This window comes from Petaurus breviceps, unplaced genomic scaffold, assembly GCF_028583685.1.
Source record: "Petaurus breviceps papuanus isolate PSGF00001 unplaced genomic scaffold, PetGlider_PUasm1.0 221, whole genome shotgun sequence".
NCBI classification, from domain to species: Eukaryota; Metazoa; Chordata; class Mammalia; order Diprotodontia; family Petauridae; genus Petaurus; species Petaurus breviceps.
The window spans coordinates 12,004,313-12,026,418 of record NW_027185877.1 but is presented as its reverse complement, the minus strand read 5'-3'; the positions used below and the strand labels follow the sequence as shown (position 1 = coordinate 12,026,418).

Genomic DNA, 22,106 nt, shown 5'->3' with positions numbered 1-22,106 from the left:
ATCATAGGAACTATTTCTGTTCTTTTCCTGTTAATAGCAAGACTGATCACTGATTTTTAATGTCTGGAGTAACCTGATACATGTTTTGATTCCAACATGTCTTTATAAAAATAAAGGGATTCACCATGTCCCCTACTTTTTTATTCATATGCAGTTTGACTTTTTTCTTTTAAGAATCTACCTTACCAATAATAATGGCCTGATTTTAATGCTGACTGTCCATCTGCTGTGAAAGTAGTAGTTGGTATTTTCTTCAAAGATTTTCTCCTGCTGGGTTCAGTCAGAAGATGGGCCTCATGACATCTTCTAACAAATTTGTAACAGACACAACACACACAAGGTTGTTGGTTTTTTTTTTTTAAAGGTGTGATTTCTCCTTCCCATTCATATTTTTTCTTTGAACATATTGCACAATATTTTATTATTAAAAAAAGATTTTGTCAGACAAAAAAGTTTTTCTCCTCTTCTCAGGAGGTGCTATGTATACTATTTTTTGTAAGAGGTAAGTGGTTGTTTGTGTGGCCATCCTGGACCTAAAAAACAAAACAGAAAAAGATCAGATTATTAGTTTTAATTCTTGTAAAATATATCCAATGTAAAAATAGAAACTTTTATTTTCATTTCAAATTTGGATACATTGGGGACCCTGAAAAATGTCTGCCCTTTTTTTTGTCCACAACTGTGATTTCACTGGTTTGAGAGTACTCAAATAAGCAAAATTAACTAAATCAATGAAGATCAACAACTGCTCTGTCCTAGACAGAGAAAGGTTAAGCAACATAACATGCCTTAGGTAAAGGGTTACACAATCAGCAAGTTTAAGAGGCTAGAATTGAACCTAGATCTTCCCAATTCTGACGCTGCCTTCTCAACTTCTATCTGAATTCTTACAATATATGAAACACAATACTGGTACTCAGATGGTTGCTCTACTAGTCTCACTTACAGAAGTAACAAGTTTGTAGGCTCCAAGTCTGAAACGACAACAAATTATTTCAACTATGAATTTTCCAATTCCATGTAACATGCCTAAAAGTAAGCACATAAAAATACATTGTCAGAAAACAACAAATTTTTAAACTAATTCCTGAATTATCATTTAAGAATAAATAACTGGACAAGTATAAAGGTGTGAAAAAGAGCAAATAATTTAATGGATGGCACCTTTTACTTACCAACTAATGAGAATTCACAATTGTTACTTTCAAGGATAATGGATTTTTAAAAATTATAACGAAAAAATAAAGCTACATAGTTCCTAGGCCCTCAAAATCCAACTTTTCCAATTATACTTATGAAAAACTGCCAAAGTAGAAAAAAAAACACATTGGGGGCTGTTTTCATATCTTTTGGGAAATTAATGATATCGCAAAATTACATTTTATCCAAGTGGCAGTATGGTTTTATATAAGAAAAAACTGGTATGTCCACTACCACAACTTAAAAAAACATGATGGGCAGTAAATATAAATTATTTAATTACATGCTATTCTGATCATGCAGTTAGGAAGCACATAAATTAAATTCCATGCAAAACTGTATCTTTCCCCTGTTCAACAGCATTTCTTAGGAAAATTACACAAATTTATCAGGATTATAATCTTATTAATCTTTGTGATAGCAACTTAAATAACACTAAATTCATGATATATTATCTATTTTCACTACAAGATAGTTTTCTCAATCAACTCTGAGATTAATTTCTACATCTCTTCTAAATAACATTTTCTAAACTGATAAAAATTATTATAGATTGTTATTAGATCAAATTTATATAGTGCTTTTATGATTTACAAAACTTTCTCAAGTTTGTAAGACAGATTATATATGTATTACTATCTCCATTTTATAGACAAGAAAACAGAGGATCAGAAAGCCTTGACCAAAGGTCACATAGTTTTTGAACCAGGACTCAAACTTAGGTCATAGTATCACAGATTTAGAGCTGGGAGGGACTACAAATGCATAATCCAAACTTTTGGGTTTTTGCTCAAATAAATAAACTGAGACCCAGAGAGGTTAAGTGGCAAAGTGGAGATTCAAACCCAGGACTTCTGATACTAAATCCATTATTCTTTCCATTGCATCATGCCTCCTTTATGACTCTGAATCAACATTTTTTCCCATAATAAACAGCATTTCCAGAAATAAGATAGAAAAAATATTGTATTACCTGTTGTTGAGAAAATTCCTCCAATAATACCACACAGTCTTACTAAAAACTGCCAGAATGGCATGTGTTCTTCAGTCACTGTTACCATAAGGGAACTAAGATCATACTTCATAAATATCCCAGACACCCCATGGCTTCCTGCTGCATGGTTAATGGCACGTTCCTAAAGCAACCAAGTTGGAGAAAAAGGTAAAAGAGAGACAGATAATGTATGTCAACATTATGTAGTCAATTTCTATTGCTTCTTAATTTTTTGACTGATAAGCTAATTCTAAGGAATTCAGGCAGAAAACAGCTCCTGCAAATTAAAAGTGGGTAGTAAATTAGAGAAGAAATTTGTTTCACATCAACCTCTCAGGTCTAAATTTCTCATGTTTCCATTCTATTTTTCTCCCCTGCCCCCAATACTTAAAGTTACTAGATTGTGTTTTATTTTGGTTCAGAGCAGCTGATTTCATTAGAGGGGATGTCCAATGAAAAACTCGCTTTACAAACGCAGAACAATTAATTAACAAACAATTGGCTATGTACCAAATAATTGTGACAGGATACAAAGGAAAAAAAATGACAAAAATGGTCCGTGGTCCCTACCTTCAAGTCAACATATCAATATAAGAAGATAACACGTAACTATAAAAACTATATACAAAATAAACAAAAATTAACTTTTTGAGGAAAAGGCATTCTCAGTTGAAGGGGGAGTGAGTCATGAAAGGTGTTAAGTAGAACATAGCTCTTCAGTTAAACTCTGAAACTAAATATTGATTCCAAGAATAGGAAGTATAATTTCATGTATGAAGGACAGTCAATAAAGGTATGGAGAAGGGAGAAGAGCAATGGCTAGACCATTGTGTGTGAAGTGGATTAATTTATAACATAGGAAATATAGGAAGGAACCTAGTGGTTAGGGTCTTTAAATTCCAAACAGGGGAATTTATATTTAATCCTAGAGGTAAAACAGGGAGCCAAATGAATTTATGGAGTATGTAATTAGAGCTCTATAATTTAAGCATATCGCAATAAGAGGCATGTGGAGGATAAAATAGAAAAAGGAGAGTCATGAAGCAAGAGGACTAACTAGAAAACTATTCCAAAATAATAGAGGGCAGAGATGAGAGCCTGATTTATGGTGGTGGCTATGTGAGTTAAAGGAAAACTTATAAAACTTGGTAAATGATTGGAACTGTATGGTAAGAAAAATAAATCAAGGATGACACCAAGACTGAGAAACTAGTTGGCCAGAAGGATGGTCATATTCTTGACAAAACTAAGACAGTCTAAAAATGGGGTGAGTTTGGGGGGAAAGATGAGATAATTATTTATTATTATTACTAACATTTACATAGTGTTTACTATATACCAGGGACTGTGCTAAATTGCTTTACAATTAATCTCATTTGATCCTGGGAGATAGGTGATATTATTATATCCCCGTTTTAAAGATGAGGAAAATGAGGCAAACAGAGGATGATGATCTGCCCAGGATCACATAGTTAGTAAGTCTGAGGTCAAATTTGAACTCAAGTCTTCTTGACTCCAGGTACAGAACTCTATCTACTGTGCCACCTAGCTGTTCTGGACATGTTGGACCCCCAAAATCAGGCTGATATAAGGATGAAGCTCAAGGAGAGAGTCTATAGCTAGATAGAGACTATTAAGCCAGAGATGATCTAGGAGATCTGTATAAAGACAATAAACCTTCTAGAATTAAGGAGGTCACCAAAACTATATAAACAAAGAAAAAACGCCCAGAACAAAGCCTTGAGGAATAACCACAGTTAGGTGTGGCATAATATGGGTGATCTAGCAAAAGAAGCTTAGAAAGGGCAAAGGGAATAAAAAGAGAACACTAGCACAAACCCAAATATGAGAACATTCAGGGATAGCGAATGATCAGCAGTGGCAAATACTGTAGAGGTCAAGAAAGTTAAGAATTGAGAAAAGACCACTAGATTTGGTATTCAAGAAAACACTGAGGAGTTGTTAAATAAATTATGGCAAGTGAATATAACAGACTATTGTTCCATGAGAAATTAGACAATTTCACAGAATTCTAGGACACAAAAAAATGATGTAGAGTGAACAGAACCAGAACAATTTAAATAAGAACAACATTCTAAGGAAAAACAACTGAAATACTCAAAAACTCTGGTCACTGCAATGACCCATGATGTCTCCAGAGGTCCTATGATTGACCAAATTTACACCCTATCCCCACCCCCAGGTGATGAACTCAAGATACAGAAAAAGACATTTCATCATGGACTCTACCACTCTATCAATTAATTTTGTTTGATTATGCTCACCAAAGGTTTTTCTTCCTCTTCTGATTTTTAATTTAGAGGGGCATAACCATGGTAATGTCAAGGAATGCAAACATTTTCAGTTTTTAGTGAAGCATTTTCAAAAATGAGGACAAGCATACAATTTTGAAAGTAACTTATGGAGGTTATTATAAACTTTTTTGAAAAAAAAGTAAATAGTATGAAATTAAGGTTCATGGTTTCATATACAATCTTTTTTCTGCATTCTGCTCTGTATAAAGAAATGTTCATTTTTGTTTAAGTTCACAATTTTAAAATAACAATTTTTTAAAAGAGACTTTTGGTAACTTGAGATCTAACAGTTATTAGTTTTTGTTGTTTTTTTTTTTTTACAAAAACTTCCTCTTTATTCAAGGGATTTAAACAGAACAGACATTTCTTGAATAAAATGTAAAGTTTCCAGCAAATGAAAATATAAACCCATTAAGTCACCTTGTACACAACCTGGCAGGAGAAAAACACAAATGGCAACAATTATACATGCCCCACAACTAAGCAGTGATGAATCTTCAGTCACTCTTGGTGCTTTGCGTTCAGCTTGATACAAAGCTTGCCATGACTTTTGGAAGCAAAGCTCAGCTGAAGATACATTCATCAGAGCACCCAATGGGGTAGTTGTGGTGGTGTCAGCTTTGCTCAATAAACAAGAGAGTCACCAGCACTTTCAAACAGTGTATTAACATCCCTTAAATATCCCAAGTGAGAAACAAGAAGGCAACACTATTAGCAGAAAGATGTTAGCAGGTAAGGACAGCTATGTATAGCTTAGAACAGAAGTGGCATGCTCTTTCATTTCTTAGGTTTCTTGGGCAGTGGCTGCCGGAACAGCAAGATGTGAGGCTCTGGTTCACAGATCATGTAATGGACCCATCCCTGACTCTGCTGGACATCAAGGTTCCTCCACTCAGACATCAAGTGGGTCTTGGGGACTAGTTTGGCTATGTCCTTGGGCAACATGATGTGCCAGTACTCGAACTCCTCATCGTCGTATTTATCCAAATAGTAAATCTGTTTGAGACATGTCCGCTTCTCCCGGGGGACCCCAGGCCCGCGCCGCCAACCGCCTAACACCAGCTACGCGCATGCCTCTAACAGTTATTGTTAAATGATGGAGTCAGAAAAAAGACTGCAATTAAGAAGCAAAACAATAGAAAAAGGAGTGGAGGCAACAAAATAGTTTTTGTCTAAGGGTTTGGCTTTTAGGGGTCCAGTGAGTTGTTTTTTTTTTTAATTAAAGATGGAGTGGGGGGATGCAGGGAATGTTTCTAGGCTATAAGTAAGAAACCAGTACAAAGAAGAAATTGAAGATCAGAGAAAAAGGAAGGGAGGGAGGAGAGAAAGAGAGAGAAGAGGAGGAAAGGGAAGGAAAAGGAGTGGGGAAAAAGATACCATGATTGTGGGGGCAATCTGCCAAAGAAAACAGGAAAGAACGGATACTCATATAAAACTGGAGTAAAAAGAAAAGAATGGGAGATTATATCAAAAGATTTTTAAATGTTCAAGAGAGAAGTTCACAACTGATACAGTAATGTAAGAAAATATCATTGCACTATGAGAAACAAGAAATATGAAAAATTCACAAGAACAAAAACTGATGCAGAGTAGAGTACAGCCAGAATAATAATATATGCAATTATAAAATAATTTGTAAACTGCAATTATAATGACCAAGCTTGCACGATGGGAGAGGTAAGAACAAATATCTTTGTCTCGTTGGTGCAAAGGCAGGGAAGTATTGGGATTGGAATATTGCATAGGCTATCAAATAAAGGCTATAAATTAGTTTGTTCTGCTTAGTTTTAAAAGATATTTCTAACAAGGAAGGATAGCTTGGTGAGGGGGTTGGGTATACATTAATAAATAAATATAATGTAAAAACAAAAGACAGTAATAAAAATATTTTTTAAAAAAGCAAAAACCCTAGAAAAGATACTCTTGTGATCTCAAATACATGGAGACAAGGGAAAAGTGAACAGGTACCAGAAGCTAACACAGAATAAGAGTGGTAGAAGGCAAAAGGTAGAAAGTTAATCAAGGATTAAGTGCTATAAGTTCCTCAACTGCAAGAAGCAAACAATCTCAGAAGCCAATAAGGTACAGGAAGTTCTGAGCTTTAGGCTAGAATTTATATATCAGGGAAAGTTTGTAAAGTGATGAAAGCCCTGGAGACTAAGGACAAGAAAAAAATGGAAATGCATGGAAGCTGACTCAAGGCTAGCTCATCCCTATGTAGCTGTAAGATCCTCCCCACTCCTCACTAGACCAATACAACCAAAAAAAGGATAATGAGCTTAAGAAAGTAGAGGAATTCCTTGCAACTTGGTAGACACTTTCCTGTTAAATCAACCTTCTGGCAGAGAAAATAGATGTTAAATTATTAGACTTGGCCTTCACCAATCAATGTGTCACATTCTGCCAAATAATTTTCATAATGCAGAGGTTTGCTCACATCACTGATTCTCAAAATTCCTCAATAACTATGTTATAAAATACAAACTCCTTAATATAATGTCCAAGGCTCTCCCCAGGCTAGACTACTTGTTCTCCAATTTTATCCTACTCTTTTCTGCTTACTCCATCTGTAGAAAAGGTACTCTAAGCTCATCTCTGCCAAAATTCTTCTTTCTTCAAAAACCAGCTTATGAGCTACCTTTTTCATAAAGCCTTTCCTATCACTGAACAGGATCCTGCCCTTCCAAAAATCCACCATACAGCTTCAGTCTGACTTCTCCTATGCACTAACCATATTAATGCTTATATTACAATTTTCTGAGTACATGTCCTATTCCTCTTCCTATAGTATGAGCTCTTGGAGGCTAGGTACTATAATGTTTTATTAGCTATATCTCTAGCATGATGTCTTGCTAAATGTTTGTTAAAGTGAAATAAATATCTCCATATTAAAAAGTCCAAGAGTTTTAATCTCACAAAGCCTACTGATCAAATTAATCTGAGTGTTAAAGCTTACAATCCACCACACTTTCAATAAGACTTTCTTGCCAGAAATGTATAATGAATTTTGAACTCTACAACCCATCACTGAAGTAAGATAGTATCACTGGAACAAGCTATACTATACTCATATTCTCATTACAAGAGATTAAAGGGCAAGAATTGAAAATGATAAATGTGAGAGATTTATTCAGAGTTTTTGAGCCATTTACCCAAATATCAGGAGACATTTTGCATCTCTCCCTGAATTAAATATAAGCAAATTTTAAAATTAATCTTATATCTGCAACATTAGTATTTTTTAACCAATCAATGACATTCCATTCTTTTCAATCCTATATTGTCTCAAAAAAATTCATTTTCTAGTGTAAATGATTTCATTCTGAGTATACTGTTATAGAACTACAATTATTTCTTCTCTGGCACAAAGGTGGGGTCAAAAAATTTTATGAGAATTTTCTAGATCACAGAGGCACCACTCTGCTATGTGGAAGGAATAACTACACACTCCTTTTTCCATATCCCATTTTAGCCAAGTTATAATTGGTTCCAGGGGAAGCTTTAATTTGCTGTTTTTCCTACTTGAGATAGTTTACTCCTCTTAGGCTGCAGGTGGCATTCCTCCTTCAGGGGCTTACATATTGGTGCCATACTTAATACAGATACCAATTAGTTATTGGCCCTTTTGAAGCTCAGAATTCCTGGAATTCAAGCAATCCACCAGCCTCAGCCAGCCTCCCTCACCAGCAGGGGCTACAGGTATGTTCCACCACACCCAGGGAGAAAAAGATGTTTACTGACAAAGCTTAAAAAACAATTATCACTGTGCCATGGGCTGGGTGGTAAGAGAAAATATTTTTTTCAAATATTAGCACATCTAGTTGACAAAACATTTATCATTAAGTGGCAAGGCCACTCAGGAATTCATTACTTTATCCTGTTTCTTCTCTAAATGAAACATAACGACTTCTAGCCATGCTTTGACAGGTCTAGACATGCTATGTCACTGTAGAGATACTTAAGAATCCCTCTTCTACTCACCAGAAGGGGGTAGAAGAAAAGAAGTGTGATTGTACTCAATTCTTTTTCAGGTCACACAATGAATGTAAGAATTAAATGTTTAAACATACGTCTTTACCCAGCTTCAAGGCATAAAGGTATGTAATACAAATCATCTGTTCTCAGATAAGTCAAAATTTACTATATTTAATATCTGTGAGAACTACATATTTTTAAGGCACTAAAATTAAATTTCAGTTAAAGGTAACCAAAATTTCTCTAAAAACATACTATTCTGTAACATCATTATAGCATTTAGGTTATACTGGATTCACAAAGCCTATCTATATCACTAGGATATGAGATCTGGCAGGTACTTATCACAAATCGGAAAGGTTTTCAATATGGGTCTATGTGCATAGAATTTAAAAACCAAACTAACCAACCATAGAAAAGTTCATCATTAATTACATGGTTGACCACAAGGTAATGGATATTTTATGCCATTTTCCTCCTGGCCCTGTTCCCAACTTCCTCTGGATTTCAAAATCATTCCTGTTCTACTGCTGTCCTGGAATTTCTCTCAGTGCTTAAGGTCTCATAACCCTGAAACAGTTTACTATTCCCAAGGCCCATTGACCATGGAATATTCTTCCACAAGGCCTGCTCCCCTCCCTCTTCTCCCATTAGTGAGCTCTTCCTGAAGCCTCAATTTTATAGAGGAGATAAGGCTGGACTGCCTTCATTCTCCTCAAAGCCCTAGTTCCTGACTTGCTCTGATTTTAAAACCTTCACCTGGTACCTCCACTCCAACCCCACCTCCCCCAAACTCGACACTTTTCAGTTCCCTTTTCTGTGTTGTCTTCCCCCAACAAAATGTAAGCTCTTTGAAGGCAAGTGTTGACTTCTTATTGCTATTGGTATCCTCAGTGTTTAGCGAGTTCTGGTCAAATAATGAGCATTTTCCTTCAACCAGGAAGGGGTTGTGATCTCTGTTGAAGGGAATATACATATTAAAGAAATAGATATTTTGGAGTAGTTTATTACTTGAGATTAAAATAACTTTTTTTTGTTGTTTAGTCTTCCCATTAGGGGTTTTCTTGGCAAATATAGTGGAGAGAGGTTTGCCATTTCCTTCTCCAACTCATTTTGCAAATGAGGAATTTAAGCAAACAAGGCTAAGTGACTTGGCCAGGGTCACATAGCTAGAAAATATCTGAGGCTGTATTTGAACTCATGAAGATGAACCTTCCTGATTCCAAGCCCAGCACTCTATTCACTGTACCACCTACCTACCCTAAATAAACTAATTAAGATTAAATATTATACAAAAAGTTCAAAAATTTCTGGATTAACTAAAAAGCATTTTAGGAGGTAAAAACCAAAATCAATCCATTTTTCCATGCACTAAAATGTTACAATGCAACAAATAGAAGAAAAACATTTACATTTAGTGTTAAATTATTTGCCAATATGAACACATATTAGTTTTGATACATTTTCATTCTTAAGTTCTGAGCTTAAGAAAAACCTCATTGAGGGGGTGGCTAGGTGGCACAGTGAGTAAAGCGCCAGCCCCATAGTCAGGAGGACCTTAGTTTGGTTCTGGCCTCAGACACTTAACACCCACACAAAAAACCTAGCCGTGTAACCTTGGGCAAGTTACTTAACCCCAACTGCCCTCCAAAAGGCAAAAAAAAAAAAAACAACCTCATTGAAGATCAATTTTTTAGAAAAGACTATAAAACTAATAATTATCATCAGATTATTTTGCTAATCTGGAATTAACTTACCCTTTCTGTAACTGAAAACTGGTGAGTGTCTGCTGAGATTTTGTATGTATTGAGTTTTGTTGGCACAACTGTGATAAAATACTGGAACATCTGGTTGTCTAGAATAAAATAAGAAAAGTTTTCCAGAGTCAATCAAAAAAATTAGTACTTAGAAAACTCTATTCAATATATGCCTTTTTTTCATGAAAGGTAATACTTCCCATTACTACCAAATAACAACTAATAAACACGATTTATTTATTAATGATGTACATGAAATCTGGCAAAACAGTTTTAAGGTACCAAAATGACCATCTATATCAATTACAAGTGGAATGAGTTACCTAAAGAGGTAGTTGGTTCCCCCTTCACAAGAGGTCTTTAAGCAAAAGTTGGGTGTTCATTTGTTGTGGAAGTTTCAGAAAGGATTCTTGTTTAGGTTATAGGTTGGACTAGGTAGATGGTCTTTGACAGTAATTATGCTGGATAAGTGTGAGCCTGACTCATGCTACAATGGCATTTCACTCTAACTCCTGAATTTAATGTTCTCTAGGACTTTAAATAAATTAGGCGAGAATTTTTAAATGTAAAGGGTAAGATAACAGACCTAAAAGACACTTCCTGGACATTAAAACATTTTATTTGTAGAACTAGTGTGTTGAAATTTTCAGACCATAAATGCTTTGTGATTATTTAAAGTTATTTTAAGCTTTCTCCCCTTCTTCCCTTCCCCCCCCCCAAGTTTCATGGAACTTTCAGATAATTTTAGTGGTATAAATTGGTCTTAACTATATATTTCTAAAATGAATGATTCAGTTAAGATCTAATCATTTACTTTGGGTTTTTCCTTATTAAACATATGTTCTCATAGGATCATATAATGTTAAATATATGACATTTTATTTTCTTCATATTTAATGCTGCAACAGCCTCCATGAACAATTTCCTAGAATATGAACAACTGTTATTTGAATGAAATACTTTTAAATGTCACCAGAGATAAAACAGAAAACATATATATTGGTTCAAAGTATAGAATTAATCTAGTACCTCTTTTTTTTTTTAAACTTCCATGGTAATTAACACTTGTTTTTCACAAAACCTATTATTGGAAGATAATAGTTAACTATAATGTTTTAGGACAAGCTGAAAATTTTGTTTTAACTTTTAAAAAAGACCCACTCAGGGGTGGCTAGGTGGCACAGTGATCAGAACACCAACCTTGGAGTCAGGAGGATCTGCGTTCAAATCCAGCCTCAGACACTTAACACTAGTGGTGTGAACCTAGGCAAGTCACATAACCCCAACTGCCCTGCGTTCCCCCTCCAAAATAAATAAATAAAAATAAAAAAGACCCACTCCCAGCAGCTTGAGGAGGAAGAGGTGGAATTCTCTGTGGACCCTATGTTCTGTAGGCCTGCCCAAGGGTATTGAGCCTATTAATCACTTCTTCTTAAAGGGCTAGTGAACCCTATTAGCTCTCTCTGAGAGCAGCCTTGGAGGTCTGAGGATGACCTGAATCATAGTTACATCCTCTACATTTTTCACAGGCCACCCAAAATCCAAGCAGCCCTGCAAGCCAAATAATTCTAAGTAAAATAACCAATTTAGTACCAAAAATGTTTTATTTTTAAAGCTGCATCAACAACCATACATCATTTACAAACACTATTTACGGTGAGATAAAATAGAGTTATAATGGGATTAACACAAAACATAAAAACTCATATATTATCAGGAATATCTTCACATTTCTTACATGAGCCAAAATTTAGTCAGAGCAATACTAGATAAAAATATCTGAGATATCAGGGATTATGTCAAGAAACTGATTATAACAAAAACCTCTCCCATGGTTTCTTTGGGTCACTATAAAAACCAAAAAAGCAAACCAAAAAAGCTGCACTTTAAAATTTCTAAGGAGTTGTTTTTTTTAACAGCTATTATCTAAAGGAAAAAAATTTAATACTGTCCATGAAAATATAAAAGTAGGTAAAAATAAATAAGCAGGCAGGGCATAAAAATTGTTCCCTCAACATAGTTATTTGCCCTACTTTTTAACATCTGTTTTAAATTGATATCATAATTCAAAATTAACTAAATAAATTTAACTATTAATTTCTAATTTCGATCAAGTTTCAATTAGTTAACTAACTTTACATAGCTCTTCTATACTTTAATCATAAAAGCCACCAGCAAAATCAAAATAAGTCTGAAATAACAAGTATACTTCAAAACAATTTTTTTTGGTCTAGATATGTGATGTTATTAATATGAAGAATTACAAGTAAGGAAATTCTTTCTAGCGATGAAAAACATCAATTGTTTACAACTTGGAATCTTACAGATGCCTGAGGAACACTGAAAGATTTGACTTGCCTAGGGTCCCACACGTAGTACATGTGTTAGCAACGGGACCTTTGAAAAGGCAAGCTAGCTTTCTTATCTGCTAAGCTAAGTTGATTAAAAAATGATATGCAAATCTAATTTTATGAATTTTATCATTTAAAATGTTTTAATAGAGACTATTTAAATGAAGCCTATAGACTCTTATGCAAGCAATCTAGCATCATCCTGGATCAGGAGCCTTGATTGATTTTAGTTTTGGGTCTATATCTAAGTAGTAATTCATTTAACTTTATTTTTCTCATTTATAAAAGAAACTGGGACTCACTGTGAGGTCTAAAAATCTGTGATCCTTTTATAATGCTAAAAATAGGTATAGCCTTAAGAGAAAAGTCTCAATTTGAATTTGGTCACTGAATACTTCATACTTGTCTGTATAACTGCAATTTTTAGGGGCATTACATAATTTCAGCTGTCAGGCACATTACTGAAGATATATATCTAAGTCAAAAATAAAAAGCATTATAAGTTGAGTGCTCCAAGAAATAAGAAGAGGTAAATTAATCTATTTTTCTAACTCTGTAACTACAACTAAAATAGTTCATAAAAAGAAATGTACGTTTATAAAAATTCTACAGATGCTTTTATAACTAGCAGTGTACTTTTGGACCTTAAAAATCATAAATGAGGTGTTTCTTCCCAAACCTTCTGTCCCAGTTCTTATTTTGAGAGCAGAATTTTCATGAGCAGAAAACTGCAGCATCAAATCAATACAATTTCCACATACTTGAAAACTCTATACTGTCCCTTTTCTAAACTGAATAGCCATAATTTCTTTGGTATTTCCTTCTAAGACTGATGTTCTAATCTTTCAAAAATGTTCACTGCTATTTCCTACCTTTTAACACATTTGTCACTCAAATGCGGAAGAAACCTGGAATTGTGTTACTATTTAAATGATAATAGTTCAATGAATACAAATCTCTATATCTATTGCAAAATACTTACGATCTGTAGAAATTTTTTCAGTTCCATCTAACGGATTAATAATTCCTGGAACAAGTTCACCGAAAGACAAATGATCTATTCTATGGGAAAAATTGTAGGCTGAAAGAAAAAAAATACAAAAACATGATACTGTAAAGCATAAATTTCTAGAAACAATTTTACAATTCTCTTTTTTGGCTTTTAGATAGGAGGATATTGTATGTAGTTAAGTAACTTGTCCCAGGTCACACAATTAGTTAATTGCCTGAGGCCAAATTTGAACTCAGGTCTTTCTGACTCCAAGGCCAATGCTCTAATCCACAGCATCACCTAGCTGCCCCCAACTTTACAATTATTTTGCCCTAAATATAAACTCTAAAAATCTATATACTCAAAAATAGTTTTATTTACTACAAATGCTTAAACATTTTCAGGAAATCTAAAGAAATGTATAAAAACTTCCTACAAACTGTTATAAGCCAAAGTTTCTTTATTCTACTACAAATTACCTTCCAAAAGGATATTGCACTTAACTCTTGTATCTAAATAAATGTCTGTCTATCCTTTAAAAAAAAAAACAATCTCTAAGTACAGTAACTAAAAACTATTCTAACTGTGATGGTATCCTTTGTGCAGTCAAAAACCAAAACTTCTGAAATCTACTTCCCCTACAAAAACCAAAAGAGCAAACTAAATTTCAAATGGAAGTCTTTAGGAATTTTAGCATTATATTATCTTTGTCTTCAATCTAGTGGTTTTAGTTTTATGTAATAACCATGACGTAAATTATTTTAATTGAAATACATATTTAAAATATAGTATGCCTATTACAGATGCACATATGTACATATATATGTGTGTATGTTAGAAGTAACTGAATAAACTTTAAACGTAAAGAATGAAAAGGAAGATCAGTGCATATAACATGACATAGTACATTTTTTAAAATTCTTAATTATGTTTGTTTTTAGTTTACATCATTCATTCCCACAAGATTGAGTTACGAATTTTCTCCCCATCTTTCCCCTACCCAGCACCCCAAAACAGCGATCCCACTGTACACCCTCTCCCCCAATCTGCTCTCTCCCAAATCCTCCCCCATGGCCCCTCCCACTCTCTGGTACAGCAAGATGAATCTCTATACCCCAGTGCCTGTACATCTTATTTCCTAATTGCATATAAAAAAATTATATATATATATATATATTTTTTTTTTTTAAACATTTGAGACATAGTACGTTTACAGAGGTTTTTGTTGATTAAAACATATTCTGAATTGGATCACCAAAACAGAAAGAGGAAGTAATGGACTGTTAATCAGTCCTTAGGAAAAATCCAGACTAGGAGAATAAATCCAAAGTATATAATTAGAGAAATTGTAAATCCACAAAATACTGATTTTTTTTTTCTCTTTTTTTGATGTCAAAGGGTTTGACCCATCTAATGACCTGTCTAAATTACCTCTTTTTAATGCCTTATCTTTCATTAGCACCAAAAAGCAAAATCATAATTTCTTTTAACAACCCTAACAAATAGGGAAGAAAATATCATAAATAGCTTACACTCATGGCTGACAAGTGCTGCCAGGTGTGCATGACCTCGGGGATGTGGAATTGCCCTAAGAGGATGAAAAAACAATGATTTTAATGAAAAACAGAAATTGGATTTTCTCTTAAACTAATTACTATATATTTTTTTCATGTACAATAAGAAGACAACAAGCTTTAAAACTTGATTTGACAGCTCCCTGGGTAGATAAATCCACTCCTCTCAAATATGTCCTTCACCCTTATCTTACAGTTGTAACTTTACTCATGCCACCATTTTGAATTTCTTCAAATTCTCAGCATAACTGCTTTTCCTGTTCTTGGACCAAGGACTTGAGGATTTTACTATACCTGGAATTATTTCTTTAAATGAATACAGATATTTTCTTATAAGTGAAATGATTACTACAATAAAATGCTCAGAAGTCATAGCATAAAACATCACGAAGTGATGAAATGGTAAAAATTCAGCAAATTTTTTTTTCTGAAAGCAGAAATTACTTCAACTTTAACTGTTTGCTCTACTACCCAGAGTTCTGAGCTGAGATGAAGGAAATTTAAAAAAAAATAAAAAACCAACCAAAAAATCCAAAATCAAATTCATAAGGCATTTTAATTAGAATAAGAATACATCTTTTTTTAAACACAAAACTTGAATTAGCTTTATTTCTCTTTATCACAACATATCTGCATTAACCTTTGAAGTAACCAATTAAAATCATATCTCCAAATGACAAAACAAGTTGTCAGAAGTCCAGATCTATTTGTCTTTACTTTGTGAAAATGTCACAGCCATTTTTGTTGGTCTGTAAAAGAACCATCATTAGGGTTAAAAGTGAGTTTTTATAAATCAAAAACAAAACCAAGAAACAAAACATTCTACATTATGAGAAGGAAAATCAGCAGTAACATTCTCAACTGAAGACTGTAAATTACATTTTTCTTCATAAAAGGCATATGCAGTTCCACCAAAAGCAGTGGTGTAAGTTATAATTTTTTAAAATATAGATACATATAAAAATTCCAAACATGGAAAAGGTTGTGATAGGAAGCACTTTCCCTCATCTCAAAGCACTTTCCTATCAGAAAGGCTGCAGAGAATTCCACCTCTTCCTCATCAAGCTGCTGGGAGTAGGTCTTTTAAAGTTAAAACAAAATTTTCAACTTATCCTAAAACATTAGTTAACTATTATCTTCCAATAATAGGTTTTGTGAAAAACAACTGTTGATTACTATGGAAGCTAAAAAAAAAAGTACCAGATTAATTCTATACTTTGAACCAATGTATATGAGTTTCCTGTTTTATCTCTAGTGATATTTAAAATATTTCATTCAAGTAACAGTTGCTCATATCCTAGGAAATTGTTCATAGGGGATGTTGCAGCATTAAATATGAAGAAAATAAAATGGCATATATTTAAAATTATATGATCCTATGAGTACATATGTTTAATAAGGAAAAACCCAAAGTAAATGATTAGATCTTAACTTAATCATTCATTTTAGAAATATATAGTTAAGATCAATTTATACCACTAAAATTATCTGAAAGTTCCATGAAACTTGGGGGGGGAGGGAAGAGGGGGAGAAAGCTTAAAATAACTTTAAATAATCACAAAGCATTTATGGTCTGAAAATTTCAATACTAGTTCTACAAATAAGTCTAAAAGTCAAGGAAATGTCTTTTAGATCTGTCATTTTACTTTAAGACACTTAAACAATTTTTAAAATTCTGGCCTAATTTATCTCAAGTCCCAGAGAACATTAAATTCAGTAGTTAGAGTGAAATGCCATTATAGCATTATGTAAGGGCTCATACCTCTCCAGCACCATTAGCACCCCCCACTCCCGCGCCCACTGTCAAAGGCCATCTACTTAGTCCAACCTATAACCTAAACAAGAATCCTTTCTGAAACTTCCACAGCTAATGAACACCCAGCTTTTGCTTAAAGACCTCTTGTGAGGAGGAAACTTCTTTAGGTAACTCATTCCACTTATTATTCTAATTGTTAGGAAGTTTTTTTTCCTAAACACAAACAAGTCTACATGTGTCCTTTTCAGCTTTCACATCTTGGTCCTGGCTTTGCCCTCCTAACTGAAGATAATGATCACATTCCCCTTGAGTGTTCTCTAAGCTAAACACCCATATTTACATCAGTCAATCCATATATGGCATGAACTTAAGGTCCTTCATCCTGTTATAAATATTCACGTAACTCACTAAAATATGGCCCCCAGGTTTTATCTGACCAGGGTAGAGATACAATGGTACCCCTGCCTTCTTAGTAGAAGGAACATTTATGAATCTCTTAATAACAAGCTTAATTCAATTTTGAAATACCAGGTTTCCTGAGATAACTTAATATCCTCTAACCTATTAAAAGGAAAAAAACGTTTAAATGTTTGCATTCTTTTTACTCAAGATTCTAAACTCTCAAAATTCTAAATTTTGACCAAATCTTGTGACAGTGAAAAAGTACATATTAGTATGTCTTAATAATATTAGTAATACATATATTAATTAAAGTACACATATTAAGAAAACCTCTGTTAATTAAGTGTACAACTACATGGCCAACTTAACACATGATTTAACTTATATCCAAGTCCCTAATTTTATGTAAAGTATTTTCAATAAGCGAAAAGAACATACTTGCCCACAGTTATGTGAAAATTCCCTGCTACTTTATTGACATAGAGATGACCATGAATTCTGCATGCATCTGGAGGTTGTAATGAATTATCTTCCCTGTTAGAACAAGATATGGTAAGACTGCTTAAAGCATATCCATCACAGGAAATGACTGCATAAATGGGTGAGGTATTTGGGAGAATAGTAAAAAATTTTAGGAAGATCCTAAATTAAAAAAAAAAAGTTTAGTAAAAAACCTGAACTGTTAGCATTTATAATCAGAACCTTAAGAAGTGGGAGAAGAAAATTTAAATTGACATTTATATAACACTTTAAAATTTGCAAAGTGATTAAATTTATTATTTCATTTGAGTCACAGAAGTGTGAGGACAGTGCTATAAGTATTACCATTCCCATTTTATGGATAAGGAAACTGAGGCTTAGAGAGTTTGTGAGATGTCCATGGTCACAAGGCTATCTACTATCAAGAGCAGGATTTGAGCCAAAGTCTTTCTGATTCTACCCAGCACTCTAACCACTACGTTACAAATGCTTGCTATATATGACAGAGAACATTACTACAATAAAAGTTCATCTAAAGTTCTATAGTTCTTCATAGCTAAGCAAAAAACTAAGCTACTACTTAGTTACATGTAATTGGGCCAATTAAAAAAGATGGAATTCATTCTTTCCCTTTACTTCTAGCACTTTACAAAAAAAGAGGAGGAAATCTATGTGTGTGTGTGTGTGTGTGTGTGTGTGTACACATATGTATAGACATACAAGACAGAGAAATCAGTTACCTAAAAAGTTACTTTTCAAATGGGAATTAGAAGAAATCACAGATCTTGCACAAAATGTAGTTATCACCACACCAAATTATTTAGCAAAGTATCTGTAGTAGGTAGAGTGTCAGGCCTAGAGTTAAGAAAGACCTAAGTTCAAATCTGGCTTCAGAAACTAGTTGTATGACCCTGGACAAGTTACTTAACCCTGACTGCTCAGTTTCCTCATCTGTAAAATGATCTGGAGAAGGAAACGGCAAACTGCTCCAGCAACTTTACAAGAAAACCCCAAATGGGGTCACAGAGTCAGATACAACTGAAAATTTGTATGATTATGCACTTCTACAAAGTTACTGGAGATTTAAAATCAATAAGTGAAGTAAAAACTAACTCAGTAACTAAGGAATTCACATTAGGGGAACACCTTCCACCCAGAAAGATCTTCACCCACATATAACTTAACAAATAAATCCTCTGGAATTGCCTAAGAAAAGTTGACATTGAGCAATTTGGTCTGGGGACACCCAGAGAGTGGGTGAGATAGGATCTAGGTCTAGGTATTCCTGACTCCAAACACAGTACTCTATCCTTGGACCACACTGCTTTATATACTGCACCTCTGCACCTGTATCCATAAATTAGTAAATCAACCATAGGAAGGCCTCTAGTGTGTTAAACAAAAACCTGATAGGGAGACATATCCATCTGTGCACTTGACCATGTTATGCTGTTAAAGCAAAACCCTCAAAGGCCCCTGAGGTACATACATGAGCCTTTGGAATCAGAGAACCTACCCAGCCCTACCACTCAGTGCTACAACAGTGCCCTTGGTAAGTAAATCACTTATACTTTTGGGCCTCATGTTCCTCCTGTATAAGATGAAGGATTAGGACTTCCACAGTCCCATCCAATTCTACAACTGACTTCCTATGAAATACAAAATATTTTGTAGACTTACTTATTTAGCCCAAACAAAAAAAATTCTTGAAATAACTGAGGACAATTTTGTAACAATAATGTTTCTTCTATGTTTTCAAAGCTTACAAACACAAAATTTTATTCAAGAAATTAGAGATTGCCCCCTCATCACAAAAATGAAAAAAGTAAATAAAACTACACCATATTCTTTAAATTATGATGAGAAAATAGATTTATAAAAGTCTTAGTCAATGCTAAACATTCCTATCAGTTCAAAAGTAAAGAATATCATAATACAAAATTATTCAAGTTTCTATAGCCTTAGACATTAAGGAAAAATGAAAACAATATTCACTCCTTTACTAAAACCCTCTAACAATAAATTCATGAAATCAGTTAAATAAATAATCATCTCACCTTGGGGGTAGTGCTGTTGAGGCACTTTTAAAAGCACTTTTGAATATCACATCTTGTAGAGAATGTTCCTCTTGTAGCCTACTCTGAATTGTCTGTAACATTCTAAAAGTAACAAAAGAAGATTGAGAAAGTTAACAAGGTATAAAAACATAAGCAAAATATACTTGAATACTTCAGAGATCATCTGTGACTTCACCAAGATGTGCAATTGCAATCCCCCTACAAAATTTCATCATCTGTGGCCAACCAAATGATAGGTCTCTCTAAGACTCAAATTAATCCAGATTCATCTTAGATAAAAGATGTCTATTTCTTAAACCTTTTCAGCTTGTCAGGACCTACTGAATATTGTACTCCATTGATACAGCAGCAGCATGAAAGACCTGAGTTTGAATCCTGCCTCAGGTACTTTACTAGCTGTGTGATGAAGGGCAAGTTCTTTAACCTCTCTCAAGCCTCTGTTTCCTTGTCTGTAAAACAGGAATAATAATAACATCTACTTCAAAGGGTTTTTGTGAGGATCAAATTTAAAAATAGGTAAAATGCTGTTCAGACTTTAAGGTGCTATAAATTATTGTTGTTACCATTAAGAACCCAAAGGTCATTTTAATAGGACAGTGTAGCAACAAAGGAGGACTTCATAAGAGAAACCAAAATATACTCTTTATTAAATTTGTTCATAAAGCAACAGTTGGCATCCACAGCAAAACTATACATCAATTTATGAAAATAACTATTTTGAAAAAGACACCATGTCTTCACTCATTTTCTAGAAAAAAGCAGAAAGTAAGGTGTGAGATTGGTGGTAGTAGCAATTTGAAAATACAAATGTGGAAATCCTGAAGTTCACTATGTTAAAGGGGAAATACCTCCCAAGTTTTGAAATCCTGACAATGTAGGGTCCAGGGATAGCCAAGAAAGGGAACAGCAGACAAGGAAGTTGGTGGAGGTAGTTACCATCCCAGTCCAAGGTCGCCATGCCATTAAAAAGCAAAAAGCTGACAACTACTTTATAACAAAAATATTTTAAAGGGACAAAATGCTACAGTATATTTATGTTAAGTCTAAGGTCCAGGATTCTAGAAAACAAAAGTGGTCATTTTTTGGTTCAGCTGTTTCAGTCATGCCTGATTCTTCATGACCGTATTTGGGGCTTTCTTGGCAAAGACACTGGAGTAGTTTGCCATTTCCTTCTCCAGCGCAATTTACAGATGAGGCAGAGTTAAGTGTCTTGCCCAGGCTCACACAGCTACTAAGTATCTGAGGCAAGATTTGAATATAAGATAAGTCCTCTTGACTCCAGGCCCTATACTCTATCCATGCACCCCTTACTTGCCATATTTCAAAAATACACAAAAGATTTTGTAGCACAAAGCCAAGAAGCTGCATCAAAAAATCTACTTTTAACAAGACTATGCATTAAATGGCCCTTATGTCGAGATAACTTATAATATCAAACTAGTTATCTCATAATACCTTAGTAAGGTATAACAATATTAATATTTCTATTTCTTAATCAGGCATGTGAATTTAAACTATCTTTGACACAGTAAAAAAGGTTAAGAAAGGACTACTCCTACACTTCTCAAGAGGTCAGGTTTACTTCCCACTACTGTTAGGAATACCTATATATCTTTACATCTATTCTAGCCTCTATCTCCTATAATTTTGTACCTTTGAGGATACATTAGCAGCCAATTTTTGCCTAACAAGAAGTCTTTTTAAAAACAAGCCTGATTATTTTTACTCTTTAAAAAAAGCAATATATAAAATCCTTTTAAAAACTGTAAAAATAAATTTGAATCTTCCATACCTGTCATTTCTTTAGCTTAGAACATGCAATAAGATTCTTTCCAGGTGTTCAAGCAGATAAGAATAAGGTTTAAAAACAATAAAAATATAAACCAGTCAGCTTCTTCACCAGATGTTTGCACCCAAGGCAAAACAAGTCTATTTAAAACGAGGCAAATTATTTTTATATTTTACAATTATTTCAGCCTACACTAGAACTTTAGAAATAAGAAAAGTCCTAGAAAAACTCTAAAAACTGGGAATTCTTTGATAGAGGTAGAGAGAGATTAAGGCCTTTGGATATTATGGGAAAATGAAATAGTAGTACAAAAAAAATCAACATACTTTATTTTGGCATCTTCCAACTAGACATGAATATGTTCAGATGTTCTTATTAATAACCAAGAATATGCCTTGTGATGTTGGTGTTCACTCTAAAGCTATTTTGGAATTTCTGCTCCAA

At 33.9% G+C, this 22,106-nt stretch overlaps 1 protein-coding gene and 1 pseudogene across 2 annotated transcripts in view; both read right to left on the bottom strand.

Moving 5' to 3' along the window:
* Window positions 1–341: 341 nt before the first annotated feature.
* ERGIC2 (ERGIC and golgi 2) overlaps window positions 342–22,106 on the bottom strand; it is a 62,470-nt gene continuing 40,705 nt past the window's right edge. The window contains exons 7-14 of one of the 2 annotated variants that reach the window (XM_069094887.1): window positions 19,853–19,954; window positions 17,754–17,849; window positions 15,116–15,171; window positions 13,575–13,673; window positions 10,242–10,339; window positions 2,174–2,336; window positions 947–1,029; window positions 342–533 (exon numbers count right to left, since the gene is read on the bottom strand). In XM_069094887.1, the coding sequence (XP_068950988.1) occupies window positions 468–533; window positions 947–1,029; window positions 2,174–2,336; window positions 10,242–10,339; window positions 13,575–13,673; window positions 15,116–15,171; window positions 17,754–17,849; window positions 19,853–19,954 (763 nt within the window). In that variant the 3' untranslated portion in view covers window positions 342–467. The remainder of the gene's footprint in view (window positions 534–946; window positions 1,030–2,173; window positions 2,337–10,241; window positions 10,340–13,574; window positions 13,674–15,115; window positions 15,172–17,753; window positions 17,850–19,852; window positions 19,955–22,106) is intronic. The other variant, XM_069094888.1, reaches the window with a different exon arrangement.
* LOC138166317 (cyclin-dependent kinases regulatory subunit 1 pseudogene) lies at window positions 3,401–8,446 on the bottom strand (annotated as a pseudogene).